This window comes from Cynoglossus semilaevis, chromosome 8 (assembly GCF_000523025.1).
Source record: "Cynoglossus semilaevis isolate Cse_v1.0 chromosome 8, Cse_v1.0, whole genome shotgun sequence".
Classification (NCBI taxonomy): Eukaryota; Metazoa; Chordata; class Actinopteri; order Pleuronectiformes; family Cynoglossidae; genus Cynoglossus; species Cynoglossus semilaevis.
In genome coordinates, this window is record NC_024314.1 from 18324322 (window position 1) to 18341276 (window position 16955).

General features: G+C 41.6%; 1 protein-coding gene across 2 annotated transcripts in view; it reads left to right on the top strand.

The window, feature by feature from the left end:
* Positions 1-16955, top strand: part of tmcc3 (transmembrane and coiled-coil domain family 3) — a 34038-nt gene that overhangs the window by 8054 nt on the left and 9029 nt on the right. The window contains exon 1 of one of the 2 annotated variants that reach the window (XM_008315448.3): positions 2666-4151. The exons of the other annotated variant lie outside the window; for it this stretch is intronic. Within the exon in view, the coding sequence (XP_008313670.1) occupies positions 4149-4151 (3 nt within the window). The 5' untranslated portion in view covers positions 2666-4148. Of the gene's footprint in view, positions 1-2665; positions 4152-16955 lie in introns of those variants that run through there. 2 annotated transcript variants of the gene reach the window in all.

Sequence of the window (16955 nt, forward strand, 5' to 3'; positions counted from 1 at the left end):
CCTTGCCCTCCGGTCAAGTCGCACCCCGGCCTGTGTCACTTTTTCAATCCGTTGAAGCCCTGACATAAGGCTGCAGATGTACGAGAAGGAAACGTTCGACATGAGTGCAGTTTGTTTGATCGACCAATGAGTGATACAGGTAAGAGTCAGTGCCAGGTAAAAGCTAAGAGGTGATAAAAGAACGAGCTTTTGAGAAGGAAATGTAATTGTTGGCTCCAAAGACTCGAGCTGTTGGAAGAAAAGACGAGGATCTAAGGTTACAGGTGGAGACCGACGGGAATAAAAGTTTTTTAGATCGAAGTTTCTGCAGTAAACCTACAACATATTTCATTTTCTCCAGTTTCTGCAAAGACAAACGTGTCGCAGCAGTCGTCTGTGTCTGTGTTTCGAACTGAAGGAACTTAATTATCCAGACGTCAGATGTGTGGTGGATGTGGATCTGCAGAGTTGAATTATCTACACTAGTTATTGTTGTTTCTCTGAAGCTGACCTTGTTGTTTATTCCTACCTTCATCCATCCTGGAGTGATCTGTGAAGAATTGATTAAACATTTTAGATAAAGGAAAAGGAAAGTGAACACAGCACAACCTCTGCTTTTAACCCATCACCAAAGTGAACAGTGGGCAGCTGGTGGACTCGAACCTGAAGCCTTCTGGACCCAAGTCCTCTTCCTTGACCACTTTCTTGACCCAGATACAAGAGAAATACTAACTGTATATTAACCTGTAGGTCAATTGCTTAGAGCTAAATCTTTATGGCTACATTGACATAGGTCACTCTAAACCAGGGGTCACCAATTGTATTTGTCGGAGGACCTAACATTATTATTTGATGTTTATTTCGGAATCCAGATGTGGGCCGGATCGGAAGGTTATGTGGGCCGGATTTGACCCAGGAACCCCCAGTTGATGACCACTGCTTTAAACCTTGGTGTGACTGTAACAGTGGACTGATCTTCACATGGAGACGTCACTGTTGTACTTTCACAATCACCCCAGAACATCTTGATCCTACTGTAACGTAAACGTTCTTGGTGTTAGCAACTGCGTATGAAATGTTCCCTGATTTCTCTTGGAACATTCCGATCCCATTCCGCTAAAATATTCTGGAATTTCATGTGTGTGTGTGTGTGTGTGAGTGAGAGTGAGAGTGGGTTTGATGACGTTCCACACTCCATACCACACCCAAACGGAAGTTTGTAAACCATCACCTAAACAATCCAAATCTTCCAGAACACATTAGCATTCCGGAAGTGTCTGTTGACGGTGGTGTCAGAAAGGAGCCACAGCTGAGACGTGCAGAGGAAGTGAGGCGGGAAGTCTTTAAAGAACACAAAGATTGGTGGGAAAGAGGAACAATGGCATGTCGTGCTTCTATAGATGTGCAACAGCTAGAGCAGCAGCTTCGACAGCAGCAGCTTCGACAGCAGCAGCATTGACAGCAGCAGCATTGACAGCAGCAGCGTTAGCAGCCTTCTGAGATCGGCTGCTAATGGCACCCACACGTTTCCACACTTGTTTTCCACGAGTCGCTGGCCTGTGACCTCTTTGAAGCAAATGGATGCTACAGTACGGCGAGAGCAGCTGCGCGTAATTAAATGTCACGTTTAACTCCCCGTCTGTTATCTACGGTCCACACACACACACAGACACAAACACACACGTGTGGACATAGCTTTTATATGTCAATATCCAGGGAGGTAATGGACTGGAAGTTTATCAGGAGCTCGCGTTCCAGACTGACAGTGGAACGCCAAGAGTTCTCTCCAGTGGGAGCGTTGACCATACATGAAAATAAATGACAAACATTTTCACAGTTAACCGTTAAGACTCACAGTTCAACCATGTTTGTTAGCATCCCTGATCTCCGTGGGCTGCCAGTGCTCCCAGGATTGTAAATCAGATTGTAATCAGATCGTTAGCATGGCCTTCAGTGCTAAGCAGCACTGAAAGATTAATTGTATCAAGGTGTTAACTGTAATGAAGTGCTGAACAAAATGCAGTTTAAATACATCTGATAACTCTTTGTGGCTAAATCCCAGCTTTGATCTCCATGCTGTGTTACAGCTTTTTCAGCCAAGCGTTTGTTACCTGTCTTTACAACTAGCTCTTGGCTAACCCTTGTTTTAACTACCGTTATAGCCATTTATGGCTAGCAGTTTCTGCTATCTCTCTCTCTCTCTCTCTCTCTCTCTATATATATATATATATATATAAATATATACAGTATATTTACAGCAGTCCTGCTAATACAAGCCTGGTACCCTGACGTAGAAACTCGAAAGCGGTACCAACAGAGTTAGCCGGATATTAACATCTGATGCTATATCAATGATCTCCATATTTTTGTTAATTAAAAGCTTTTTTTGTTTGATGCTATTTGCTCAATTACCAATTGAAACACTTTTTGTGATGTTGTTTTTTTTTAGTTTTGGTGAAACTAAAGAAAGACCTCTTTGCTTATTTTTTCTGATAATCTTTTAATTGTGTTATGTTAGCTAATGTTATTGGGGTTTTTTTTAATCTTCTTTAAAACTATGGTCATCATACTAGCATACGTTTATTAAATCAGTAAACATACAACACATTTGATTGTCTGATATGTAAACATTTTAAATACTACACTATATTTTTTAAAAACGAATGTGTGACGTTTGCTGTGGAAGCCCTGGTGGACATTTCCAATTAAACTTTACTATCATTGTTTAACAGGGACTTCATGGGGCATTTTGGTTTGTGAATTTCTGACCCTCCCCTCAGTGATGGTAATGTTTTCCAGCAGGCAGTGTCACAATTAAGCCGGTGCTCTGCTTCATGCCTGCTGAGTGAGTCACAAGGCTCACGGTGTCCGTCCGATCAGCACGTGGAATTGTCACAACGATTTACTCATTCATAAAGTGGGTCTTTGGCCAACGACTACGTGACAGGAATAAAAAAAAGACAGACATAGAGGACGAAGATAAAGTCTGTGCTGCAGAGGTTTTTCTACAGTGTCACTGCACTGAGACCTGTACACCAGTACCGTGCACTAGGACTGTACACTATCAATAGGACGGGTTCGTATGACGCGGACACTGGAGCGATGCTAATGAGTTTCTTTATCAGAGTGAGCGGTGTGGACCTGCACTGCCTTTAAATCATTCATGACTCACTCACTGTATCTTATTCATCTTTCCTTTCTCTTGATAAACGGCCTGTGTTGAGTTACCCTGGTCAGTGGTCTCGTGTTCATCTGGGCTGACAGTGTGTTCAGTCAGCTGTCAACACCATCTATACAGTAGGAGTACAGCAGCCGCAGCACTGGTACCAATAATCTAGTAGGAAGAGTTAGATACGCGAGGCACGGAGAAAAACATAAGAAACAACTGTAGTAGCAAAAAGCAGCCGCACAACAGATATGGCAGCACCACCAGCAGTAGCAGTACAAAGTAACAGCAGTCGTGTTAGCTGCAGCATCTGTATTAGCAGTGGCTAAAGCAGCAGCATCAGTGGTACATGCAGAAAATGCAGTATCGCAGCATAATATCAGCAGCAGCACTAAAAAGTAAACGTGCCAATTGCGGTTGCAGTTAGGCAGTTATTGTAAGTGGCAACAGCAGCAGTGGATGCTGTAGAATCAGCGTTTTTATTGTCAATAACATTAGCATCACAATTAGTAGCAGCATCATGAAACCATCGCACTAGCGACCAGTTGCTGAACTAGCTCCTGCTAATTGTCCATTCTGGGCTAATGAATTAAGAAGTGGTAGGTGTAGTCGATTTGTTCCGCAGCCCCTTCCGCTCTACGTTGAGGTGGGCGGGGCCTCATCATACGGCGTGTTTCCCCGGCTCCACTGCTCTCTGAAAGGACGGCGGGCGGGCTGAGAGGCAGGCGGCTAGACGCGGTCTGTCAGCGGACGCTCGCGGTGTGGTTGTTGTTGTTCAGTGGACTTGTTTTTAGTTAGTGTGGAAACCATACAATGACAATGACACACGTTGCACAGACCGCTGTATGTTAACGGACTAACGGTGGACTTCAAGGTTTTAGTATAAGACAAGAAAGCCGGAGCTGAAGCTGTAGGAGCGCAGAGATTATGAGCGGAGCTCACTGTTCTGCTGCGGAGAAAAGTTCAACACAAGTCGGAACGGAGTTCCATCAGCGGCGCTAAAATGGTAATGTACTGTTTACACTGCCATAAAGTGACTTAAGATGTACTAATGGACACTTTTGCTGTGTGTGTTTGTGTGTATCTGTGACGTACGTCGTTATATTTGCATAAAAACGTTCCTTTAAACAAACATGTTTGCTTGAACTCCAGCTTTTGTCAGTGGAGCTCAATTCAATCAGAACTCCTTCTTGCCAACCACATATTTTACGTATAAATCTACTCTGACACATTCTTCTGTGACTGACTGACTGACTTGACTTGAATTTTAAACGTTTTGTTTTTCATATTGGCCACTAATTAACTTATCGGCTTCAACGTTAGCAAAGTGGACTCCCCCTGTTTTTGCACAAATTCGACTTTTATTAGACAAGTGTCTAATATCATTCTCCTATGTCTTCGTTTCAGAATTAAAGCGTACGTTGAAATTAAATTGATAAATTTCCCAATGGTGTTTTGTAGAAGCCGAATTTGGCCTGGATGAGATCACCTGCTGTACCAGCAGTCAAATTGTCATAGTACTTAGTCTGACGTCAGCGTTTAAAGCCACTATCTTAGTCATGTCCCTGTGTTTTGATCACAAATCTTTAGTAAACCAAGTTTAAATGGAATCCAGTTGGATCTTTTTACACCAATTCAACAGCATTCCTCATGTTTGCTCTACCTGTCATGTATCTGTATCTAATGTTTAATTAATATGGAATCAATATGGTGTAGTAGGACTCTTCTGTCAAAGCATCATCTCATTACAGTGTGCCTGTGTAGGCATTCACGTTTAATTGACAGACACCCCAGTGGGATTTGCTGTAAGATGAGCAGAGGTTATTGTATTTCACCTGAAGCCTCGACAGTAAAGTGGTCACAGCACTGGGAGTCATTTGTCTCACTTGGTTGTCTGTTTTGTTGTCGCATTTTGAAGGGGCTCCTGATGGACGGATGAATCACTAACAGTTGGAATTTAGAAATAATGTAATCATAATGAGCTCCCCTGCTATGAAGCCACTGGAAAAAAAGAACAAATGGAAGATGGAAGCAATATGTGTAGCTGTAGGTCAATGTGAACCAGCCCATGGTGCTATTGCAGGAGGTACAGTTTCTCTGGTAAAAATGAAAACATTGCATTGATTGTAATTCTTCTTCTTCTTTTTCTTTCGGCTTTGTCCCTTTTTCAGGGGTTGCCACAGCAAATCATTGATTTCCATCTCTCCGATCTCTACAATATCACAATCTCTCTGATTGCAATTGTATTTCTTTTTTTTATGATAATGGCAGTTATGTAGAAGTGACTAATAATTAGAGTTCAGTAGTGTTTGTGAGGTAAGCTGGGATTGTGTTGATGTGGGAAGACTTTGTCTAATCTAAATAAGGGGGCGCTGGTGAAAAAGAGTGGGAGGCGCCGGGCTAAGTCAGTAGAAATGCACGTGAATTCTGGGATATACAGCTCTCACCAACTGGCTTCGATTTGGATGGAGCCCGAACTCATGTGCTCAGGCACAACTATTTCATCCATGCTGACAGTTTGTCCTGACATGCAGTGGAGTGTTTTCAGACGGTAAAGGCAGCCTGAGGCAAAGTCGGAGGAGCAGCAGGTTTATCCAGTCTTTCTGCTGACTCTGCAGTGACATCTTTTTATGTCCAGATGATAAACAGCTCCTTGTGTTGTCGTATCTAACTGCATACTTCAGTGTTGTCACAGAGAGACCAGCGGACATTGTTGAGCTGTTTCCTGATCATTATCTGCTGAAGCCTTATCTAATAAGAAAACATAACAGAGGTTTCTGGGTCAGCTTGAGTCATTCTCTGCTGCAGTACACTTTCCTTGCCACTAGAGCTGCAACACTTCACTAATAACTTTGTTTGTTTGTTTGTCTCAGCTTTTTTGTGACTATTTTCTGATTCCCTTGATTTTTGGTGACAGTGGACAGTCAGTTACATGAAATTGTTTTTTTGTTTTTTTTATCTTTTTTGCATCCAGATAGACATTTCTATAATTTCCTACACTAGTTTAACAAATGTAAAATCAGAAAATCTATCGACAACTGTCTGTCTTAAAAATTAGAGCTTGTAAAAATGATCATCCTTCTTATTTACAGTAAAACAGATTCATCAGTCATGTCAAAGTCTCTACCTTAGAGGTGCTTGAATCGTCCGTCTTTTTAAAGGGTGGACAATGTGAAGCATCAGAATAACACGCTGCTCTGACAGACTTACACAGAAAGCGTCTCATATGTGAACAGGCCCTGGACCCACTTTTAACAACAACTCCATAGAGGTGGATGTATAATTCTCTGGCTCTTTAGTTGCTGTTAACGTCACAGGATTCAAGTGAAAACCTTGCATAAAAAGTCCTGTGGAAATTGCAGAGAGGTTTAATGTAAATTTCAGCACATGAAAAGAGTGGCTCTCAGGCAGCTTTGAGATGGAGATCTCAGAGATGGAACAGCGTGTCTGTCTGCTCACTCCCACATACACAACTGTGAGCCGTGGCTCTGTGGAAGGACTGGGACTTGTGATTGTTTACACTTTCACTGACCCCTCGGGAATTTCCCGTTGTGCTCAATTAAAATGTAATTGCTAGTTCTGCAATTTGTCCGTTGAAAAGTACAATAATACAACCAGTTCCTGGTGGCCCAGCACGGCTCTTTATGTGACTAGAGTATAGACAGTTATCGACCAATCAGTGGCACTCATTTTGATATTGAACTTTAACTTAAAATGTATTTATTTATATAGCACTTTTCATATATAAAACGTAGCACAGAGTATACAGATAAAAGGTGAAAAGACCCCAGACCCCAGTTAGAAACTACTTTTCTATAAACTAGTGCAGCGCCTCCATGGTCCACTCTCTGGATGGTCTACATGTTCTTCAAACATCAGCATCGTCCCTGTGCCACATGGATGTAGATTCTAGTTTGGTCTCGTCTGATCAGAGGGTCTTCCTCCAGCCTCTCATCTTCATCCAGGTTGACTAGAGGGAAGTTGTTCCTTCCTCCATCTGTGGACACCACAAAAATATTTTGACATCATTTGTAAAAACGTCCCCTGCCTCGCGATCATCAACAATTCCTTTTCCCAACTGCACCTCTGATACCTTTTGTAAAATACCGTTTGTCGGCTACTCCCTGTACACACACGATTCTAATTTTTTGGAAAGGATCTGTAGCTCCAGTGGTGGTAGGTTTGACGTTTGGCCTAGTAGCTCCGGTTAGCGCTAGGTTTGACGTTTGGCCTAGTAGCTCCAGTGGAGCAATCGGTTAGCGTGCGGTGCTTATATGACAGTATGCTGCAGAGCAATGCCGAGGTTGAGAGTTCGAGCCTCACCTGGAGCAGGTGTTTTAGGGGCAGTGGTGGCTTAGTGGACTTGAGTCCAGAAGGTTTCAGGTTCAAGTCCACCAACTGCCAAGTTACCACTGAGGTGCTCTGAGCATGACACCGTCCCCACACACTGCTCCCCCGGCCCCCTGCTGACTTTGGGGATGGGTTAAAAACAGAGGTCACATTTGGTTGTGCTGTGTCACCATGACGAGGAGTTTTCTTTCCTTTCCTAAATGCAGTTTTGTCTTAGCGTCTGAATGTTTTTGACTCTGCCATTAAATCTGCATTTTTCATCTGATTTTTGCAGCTCTATTCTGCTGGTGTAAACATGTCAGCAGGCAGACGTTTAAACCCCATCACGTTCCACTCAGGGGGCCACTTATGATGCGTTCAGGGACTAGAGGCAGATCACAGCCCTCTCCTCCTCTTTTGTTTTAACCCTTCTTTGACGTTGAGTGCTCAGTGGGGAAACGCGTCACCGTGGACTGAAGCTTCACCTCTATCCCAGGGAGCATTGACACAAAAAAAATGTTGTTTGGTTTTCTGCTGACTGGTTCTGCTGATGTAGGACAAAGTGACCTGCGGGTCACAGGTGGTTGCCGTGGAGATTATAAAAACATTAGTCATTCTCTTCTCCTGAGTCACCAGGAAGAATCTGGTTTCATATGTTTCAACAGCGATGTTTTTCTTTATGTTTTCAGTCTGACATTGAGTCTGACAAGTTGTTCCAGACAGGACAGTTGGTTACGTACCTTTGACTGCTGTATTCCCTTAGGATTGACACAGTGATGGTAGTAATAAAATATATTCATACAAAGATGTCAATTATTTCCTAATTTCTTTTTTGCAATTAATGTACGATTGTTCAAAAACATGGATTATTTTGTTTTTTTTAATGGCATGATTACTCCCAATGAATTGCTATCAATCGCACAAGAAAGTACAAATTTCGCCTGCTTTATTTCTAATAGTGATATGTATCTTCAGAAGCTTTTCCTTATTGAGGGGCTCCTGTTATGTCACTCAAATGGATACTTGAATTGTCTGTTGCTTAAATCAGGGATCCCCAACCCATGGTCCGTGGACCGGTACAGGCCCAGTAAGACACAATGAAAACATATACTTTATTTAAACTAATTTACTTCATTTAAAGTCTTCCACTCATATCTATTTACTTTGGTCATTTGAAGATAACCTGATTATTTCAACAGTCAGTGTAGTGCTGCCGGCTAACTGGTGTGTGGTAGAAAAAAGGTTGGGTTAAATAACAAGTGTTATAATATTCCGCAGATAATGGTGTAATATAAAAATGATATAAAATATAAAAAGAATCTCTGATCTCAGATTAGATGGAGCGACATTGTCAGCAGGTTCATTTTCTAACTGCGCTGCATGTAGAACCAGCTGTTCATAATCTTTTTCACCTCACATGCTTCACACTCTGCCTTGGTTTTATAAATCAGTCTGACAAAACTGTACACTGTACCGACAGCGTGGTGTCTCAGTGTTTGTTCTCTCTCCCACCCCCCACCCCCCCATTTCTCATGCTCTTTCTTTCCCCCTGTTTCCTGCACCCTCTGCCAGCACTACGACAGCGTGGTGTCTCAGTGTGTGTTCCCCCTGTTTCCTGCACTCTGTGCCAGCACGTGTGTGTGTGTTTGTGTGGCTGCTGTATGTGACTCAGCCTCAGCTCCTCATGCTCTGAGCAGATGCAGGCGTACATGGTGTGTGCATCTTGGATAGAGAAACTAGGAGAGAATAATTCTGTTCAAAGATTCAGCTCTCGGATATGTTTTATCTCCTGTGTCCAGTGACCAATGGGATCTCAAATGATCAATTATAATGAATATATCATGGTGTTAATACACGATAAATAAAAAATATATATGAATTTTATGTTTTTAGTTGGTTTCGTCCTCATGTTTTACATATTTGTTTTACTGTCCACTTTGTTTCAACTTTCAGATTTTTTTTAAAATTAAAATTTTCATTTAAAATAAATGTTTTTAACCTTTTTTTAAATCCATGTCACTTGATTGCTCCTTGGTTCCTAAATAAATATAAAAATTCACTTGATTGCTCCTTGGTTCCTAAATTTATATTTAATTTTGCCTAAAAATGCCACCTCTGTTTTTACAGTACAACGATGCAAACTATGTGGAATAAAACCCTGGTCCTTGAGCTGGTCTGTGCTCCATCATGATGTAAAGAAAATCCGCTTCACATTCTGTGCACGTGTATGAACCCAGGCAGACACACAGATCTTCACCTGTTCTGCTGATATCAGCGTGCAAATGGATTTGTTGAGGCAGGTGGAAGCATCGCTGTTGACTCGGTTTATCACAACATCAATATGGACGGATGTTTAAGGTCACAGCGCTCCCGTGTGTGTTGACATAAACCTAAACTGTGTGTATTTGTGTAACTGTGTAATCCATACACACAGGAGTCCTCTTTTTCTTTTGTTTGTTTTGTTTTTCCCTGAGATCTCTTTCCAAGATCTCTTTCATCCACTGAAGCCCGGACACTGAGGAATAATGGTTTTTGATGTTAAGGAACCGGCTGTGGTTGTGTTTTCTTCACATGAGTCTCAGCGGCGTCCCCCGCAGGCATCAGTCGACTCACATCTGAAAGTGGAATATGACTTTATTTAAAGAATGATAACACAAACCAGGGAGCTGCTGGTTGGGTGAGCTGGAGGATCAGGTTATTGGAAACGAGATGAAGGCAAATCTTTAAAGTCTTTGATTGTTTCAGTCGCTGCAGAACGTTGAAAGAACGTACTGTTACACACAGCTCCTCCTGTAGGTGACACAGGGAATGCAGTTTTATTTAATGCTTTCCTGGTACTATTACATTCAAGTATTGTCATTTGTGAATTTGTGTACAAATACTTCCTTAGGTTGAATTTCAGTCAATAGGCAACACAATAGAAGCCTGTGTTATGTGCTTGACCTGCTAAATATAGCACAGAGCTCCGCTTGTTGTTGGAGCTGTACACCCTAGTAACAAATCACATCGGGCAAAAACAATAGTTTAACTTTTTTTTTTTAAATCATAACAATTGAACTTCAACATCCTTTATTCACATTTCAGCTCCTTTTTGTGGATAAACAGTATTCAAAGTGAGAGAAAAAAAAAATCTGACTCTGCTCCTTATTTATTAATTTAAATCTCAGCCATCGGGCGAACAGACAGACGAGAGATACTCGCATCAATAAGAAATCACCACGGATGTATAAATGATTGAAATACAACATATTAATTGTTGAATCAGCCCCGATCAGTTTGAAGTGAAGAGTCGCTGAAATCAACGACATGTTGAGTCACTTTATGGTCTTTAGAAAACGGAAAAGAATGAAGGCGAATGAGCTTTTCTGTTCATGCAGTAGATTTATGGCCTCACACACACACTCTTACACTCGCACACACACACAACAAACCTAAGCCCAGGTTATTGTTGGTCCATTCACAGGGAACAAAGTGGGAGGAGTGAATGCTGTTGAATGATGGCCGACTCCTTTGAAACACTTCATTGTGATTTTTTTTGTGTGTTTTTTACACGGTTAGCTCGAATGGGTTGCGTCTGTTGCCGTGGCAACAGCCTTGAAATCTGTTTCCCCATCTAGCTCTCTCTCTCTTACTGTCTCTCTGTCTCTCTGTCTCTCTCTCTAACACACATTCTCACTGTCATTCTGGACTTAATGGGACTTAAATTCTAATGTCATCCAGATGACCTGTGAGTGTTGAAGTGGAGTTAAGATGTGTTGTGCAAAAAGCTTTGACTGTGAACAGTATTCCCTCTGCCACTGTCATTCTCTGGGATTAGGGATTGAGTCAGATCAGCTGCCAGTGAACAGACACACAAAACAGCAGCAGCAGCAGCAGCAGCATTGTTGGGTGTGTGAATAACACGATACGGATTAACCGTCACACAAATGCTCTGCCCTTTAAACAGATCCTGTGCTGTTGGCCTCACAACACACGTACTCCACACACATTCCTTGACATTCTATTTATTTCACATTTGTCCACTTCATTAATATTTTTTTTTACTTTTTTTCAAAATATACAATGAATACAATTAATTTCAAAAAAGGTTCGTCTTTGATTTTTTTTGCTACGTCACCTACTGTGTGTCACATGCTGTGTAGATAAAGTCAGGGGTATTTCTGGGCCGTGTGATTCAGTGTGATCCCTGCGCTATAAACACCGATTCATTCCTGTCACTCGCTGTTGTGTCATTCCTCCGCTGCCCGTCAGCAGTGTGTTCTAGAACCACAGATTGGTGCGTGTACAGCTGGAGCGAAGGCCGTGTCACCAGAAATACCAGGTGCTTGAGTGCATGTGTGTACAAACGTCCTAGATCAGGCTACTGAAGTTTAGCCTTAAATTATAAAAATAAATTGCATAATAATGACCAGTATTTGTATATGAAAATACATATACATATAATACATATATATAACATATGTATAATATGTGTTTAAATATATATTTATATATGTACATAAATATATGTATTTATATATCCAAATATTGGTCATTATTGGTAATTATTAATCTCTTATCCTTTTATCAGTTTTTAGTCAATCAGGCTCCAACTCTGACCTGAACTTGTCACAACAGACTGGACTTTTGTTTTTTTTTCCAGACCCTCTCAGTTTCCAGGACTTTTCTTGCCCACTCTCCCACTTCAACTCCTTTTTCTATTTCTGTTATTTTTCCACTGTGCACATCTGGATCCTAACTTAACCTCCTGCCCTGGGTTCTTCCTTCTGGAGACTTATATGCAACAAGAGCAACACTGAGGGCTGCAGAGTAATCTTCACTCCGGGAATGGGATTGAAATCTGAGATTACGTCCATCAGCTTTTAGAGCACATGTTCATGTATAAAGCAGATCACACTGTATTAGATCACATAGAGATGTAGCCACACTGTCAAACCTTCACTGTAAGTTGCATTCACTTCTACAGTCACTGACCCTGAGGTTTTGACTTATAGTCAAGGCATTGTTTCATTTATTTGTATTCTTTTTAACAGTAAAAAAAAACTTCTCCATATGTCTAATGGATTCTTCATCCGTCCACTGATTTCTCACCAATACTCATCCATTCTGCCTTCTCACTGTAGTGTCACTTGTTGCTCTGTCCCTTTGGTGTTGTTTCAGAACTGAACCACTGCGTGCGTCTCCTTTCACTTTCACACTTTATTTATATACAGACAAGAAAAGTCAGTGAGTCAAATAATAATGAGGTCGTTGGACAAAAATGTGATGGTCTGGCCCCCAACATGTCTGTCCAGAAAAACTCTGGCCCTCTGACAAATACAGTTGTTGATCCCTGCTCTGGCAGCTTCAATGACTTCCCATTACACGTCACTGTACAGTACAATAGCACAGTAATACTGCACACACCACAACCTGGCACCACCTTATCCTTCTGACCTCCACGTCTTCCTGCACTCTTCGATCTGCTTCCTTCATCCACCTGTGACCTCACTGCCATGAAAAGAAAAGCAGAATTCATCTCAGACGGACCACTGTGGTCCACATGTCCACATGTCCACATGTCCACCAGCTTCATTTTCTTCTTATTATAAATCACCATCACGGCCCATCGTACTTTTAATGCTCTGATTTACATTTCGGTCAGTTTCCTTGCCCCTCTCTAAAAATAGCTCATTATCATGAAATGTCATCAGCTTCATTCATTTAGAGGGAGATTAGTTTAATCAAAGAAGGACGAGAAGCAGATGACCAAAAAGACTGGGCAGCTGTGGACCGTCTTTAATTTAGGTTTTTTAACAAGCCCCACTGGTATTGTCTCAGACCAATCATCTGTCAGTGTTTAAAGCAAAACAATTCTACACATGGATTTTCTGTTTGCTGTGTTCATGGCCGGCTGTGGTCATAGGCCACGTATGGCCACTCTACACATGGATTTTCTGTTTGCTGTGGTCATAGGCCATGTATGGCCACTGGGGCGGTGGTGACTTAGTGGTTAAGGAAGCAAACTTGGGTCCGGAAGGTTTCAGGTTCGAGTCCACCAGCTGCTCTGAGCATGGCACCGTCACCACACACTTAAAGCTGCCCACTGTTCACTGTGGTGATGGGTTGAAAGCAGAGGTCACATTTGGTGGTGTGCTGTGTCACCATGACAAGTAGTTCACTTTCCACTTTCACTTTCCACTTTCCACATATGCGGTTGCCAGATCAGGCAATTCTGTTTCCTTTTTCCTTCAGAAAAAAATTTACAATAGGACTTGGAGGGCTGCCAAAATGTCTGCACTTTAATAATTTAGTAGTTGTAAACAAAATTCAATGGATCAAACAATTAGCAATATATAATTCCCCAGTCTGGAATCAATAAAGAACAACTATCTAAACCTTCTTACTTAGAAAAAAATGGGAGTTCCCCCAGCAGACTAGGCATAAAGTAGCATTAAAATAACCTTAGTCCTCTTCAGTATTACTGAAAAAGCTGCATCTTTCACTTCCTACTTCTTCACTTCCCATTTGTGTTGTTTCAACAGGAATCATTCCCACAGGGCTGTCGTGGCTGCGACGTTACTGTGGTTTTCATCACTGTCTCGCTCTGGTTTTCCACTGCTGAGAAGAGACAATCCACATGATTGCCTGTGAATTATATGGAGTGTTTTTTGTTTTTTTTAGCGCAGGTCTCGGGATGAGTGTAAATGACAGAGAAAGAGGACAGATGAGTGCATGATAATCACAGACTCTTTGTTTACTGGATGGTGACTGAACAGAGGAAAGCACATCATCAAACTGGCTTTTTTTTTATCAACTGAAAAATTGATGCTGACAGATGTTCGTGTGAACTAAGATGAATGGCGTGTAAAGACCACTCACTGTCCATTTTTCTTTTCTTCGACCTGCTCATTTCTACTGAGCCGTTTGAGGTTCAAACACATGCAACGATATAGTAGAGAGTAAGTAAACACGCAAATTACAGAAGTCTAATGATAATATAATTTGATAATATAATTTGGACATGTTCAGCGGGCCGGATTACAAAGCCTAAAGGGCCTCATCTGGCCCCCAGGCCGTAGTTTGTCTGTCTCACTAGGCCTGTTTAGACTTGAAAATCTCTGTCTGTTGCTGCACTGACTCGTGGCCTCTGCTCCACCCTGGGTTCGGCCTCAGTGCAGGTGTGTGTGTGTGTGTGTGTGTGTGTACAGGTCCATATATCACAGCAGTTAGAACAAAGGTCAAGTACAGCAGATACCGTACATGGACCAATCACCAAACAAACCTGTTTAAAAATAATGTTTGATGTTGAAGCCCTAGAAACAGTTGAGGGTTCTCGTGGTTTCTCTTGTATAAGAGGTTGATGAAATCTCAGTGTAGAGTTACAGGCCTGGATATTACCTCACCTCCCTCTGTTCATTTATATATATTTTTTTATTTCCCTCTGACTCTCTGGACTCTCATCCACACTCTCTCTCTCTCTGATTCTCTCTGAGTCTGTGATGAAGCCTCCTGAGGTGAGGTGGGTCTAAACCTCACTCCTCCATTCCCTGGGGAGTCTCCTCTCACTCTCTGTCTCTGTGTCAGAGGCTCAGCTCCTCCACCTCAGGCAGGAGCCTCTGCTGCTGAGTCTGACTAAACAAACAGTGCAGTTCACCTGTGGTTTTACTGGTTCACAATCACAACTGAAGTAAAGATGTATGGATTGGAACTGAACTATCACTTTTCGTCCATGTCGTCTTCAGTTCATTTTAGAACATTCAGAGACTTCACATTAATATTCTTCTTCGACTTGGACTTTGACTTTTAACCATGACGACTCAACAGTCACTTGATCCAAGTGTTTCTTCACTAAGATAAGATAAGACAAGATAACTTGGTGTCACTGGACACTTATACAGTACCAGTACCACAATACTACTACAATATGGTACTGCAGCGCCCCGTCAGTGCAGGAAAAGAAAATAATAAATAACAGAGAAAAAAATTTACAACAATATACGATGCCATTATTATATATGTGTTGGTGCTGCAGAGGTAAAGACGGTGGATGTTACTGAGTTACATAGTACTGTAGTGATCATCAACAGGCGGCTCGTGGGCCAAATCCGGCCAGCCAAATCGTCCAATCCGGGCTGCGACTGAATTCCAAAATAAACATAAAAAATTATGTGAAACAAAAATGTGATTTATTACAATTACATTTTATTTGAGTGTCCCTTCTACAAATATAGTAGGTTACCTTGTAGTACTGTAGATACAAAGCTAATATATAGAGTAAATATATATATAATATATAGTATATATAGTAATATATAGTGTTTACAAAAAAGCAAAGCTAATATATAGAGTAAATATATAGTGTTTACAAAAAACAAAGTATATCTTGGATTATATTCTATACATAAATCAAAACAGTATATATAAAACTGTGTGTTATATTTAAAACTATTACAGCATGTACAAATCACACACAGATAAATACACAAAGCCTTGCAGTATTTAGACAGCGGGCGGTGCAGCGGTCCTTCAGGGAGTGGCTTGGAAACCTAACAGCATCTGGACTGGAATCAAACCCGACCCTAACTTCCTATTTTCCTTTTATTTTTCTTCTTTCCTTCCTTTAAACCTATAGGGAGTGGAGTCAAACTCTGACCTGAACCCTGAGGACTCACATGAACTCACATGAAGTCACATCTCTGTGTTAGAGGCCAGGACCTTTCAGTTCCTTCGTACTGCCCCCTGGTGTTGGAATCCCCAGTCTGTTAGTGTTCATCCATCCTACTATGCACATGTGGAAGGTTTGGGGGATCGTGACTGATTTCTTTTTTAATTAATTAGTCTGCCAAAGTTGCAAAAGTTACTAATTGAATTAATAATAATGAATTACTTAATATTCATTAATTAATACTTTTAACCCTTCACCTTCTGTGCTTTGACAGTTAGAGATTTTAGCAGGGCAGATGGTACAGTTACCACTGCAGTACGATACTGCGATGAGAATTGATGGTACAGTTACCACTGCAGTACGATGCGATGAGAATCTTGACATTTATGGCAGATATTTGAATTGATTGGCAGCTGTAATTTAAAAACACCCTAGTGGGTGGAGTCTGTAACTGCAGCTGTTGCATTCCTGACCAGACGGCTGTTTTCCTCTTTAACGTCAGACACTGAAGTGCACGGGTGATAAGAGCAGTTTACTTAGCAGATAAGGGAAGTGGCGAGGCCTCGTCAGAGTGGAGATGGAAGTGTAATGGCTTTAATGATCGGCCGACCTCAGGGCGTTTTCATGATCATGTGTCGCCAACGTGAGGATTCTACAGCATTGTCATTAACGGACCACAAACTGTGATCTTAATGACGAGACACTGCAGTCCATTTATTATTTATCCATATAAAAGTTTACTCCGAACAGAGACGTTCAGGACAAACAAAGAAGAAACGTTTGAGCTGCTGCTGCTGCTGCTGCTGCTGCTGCTTCTGCTGTCTCTGGTGCTGC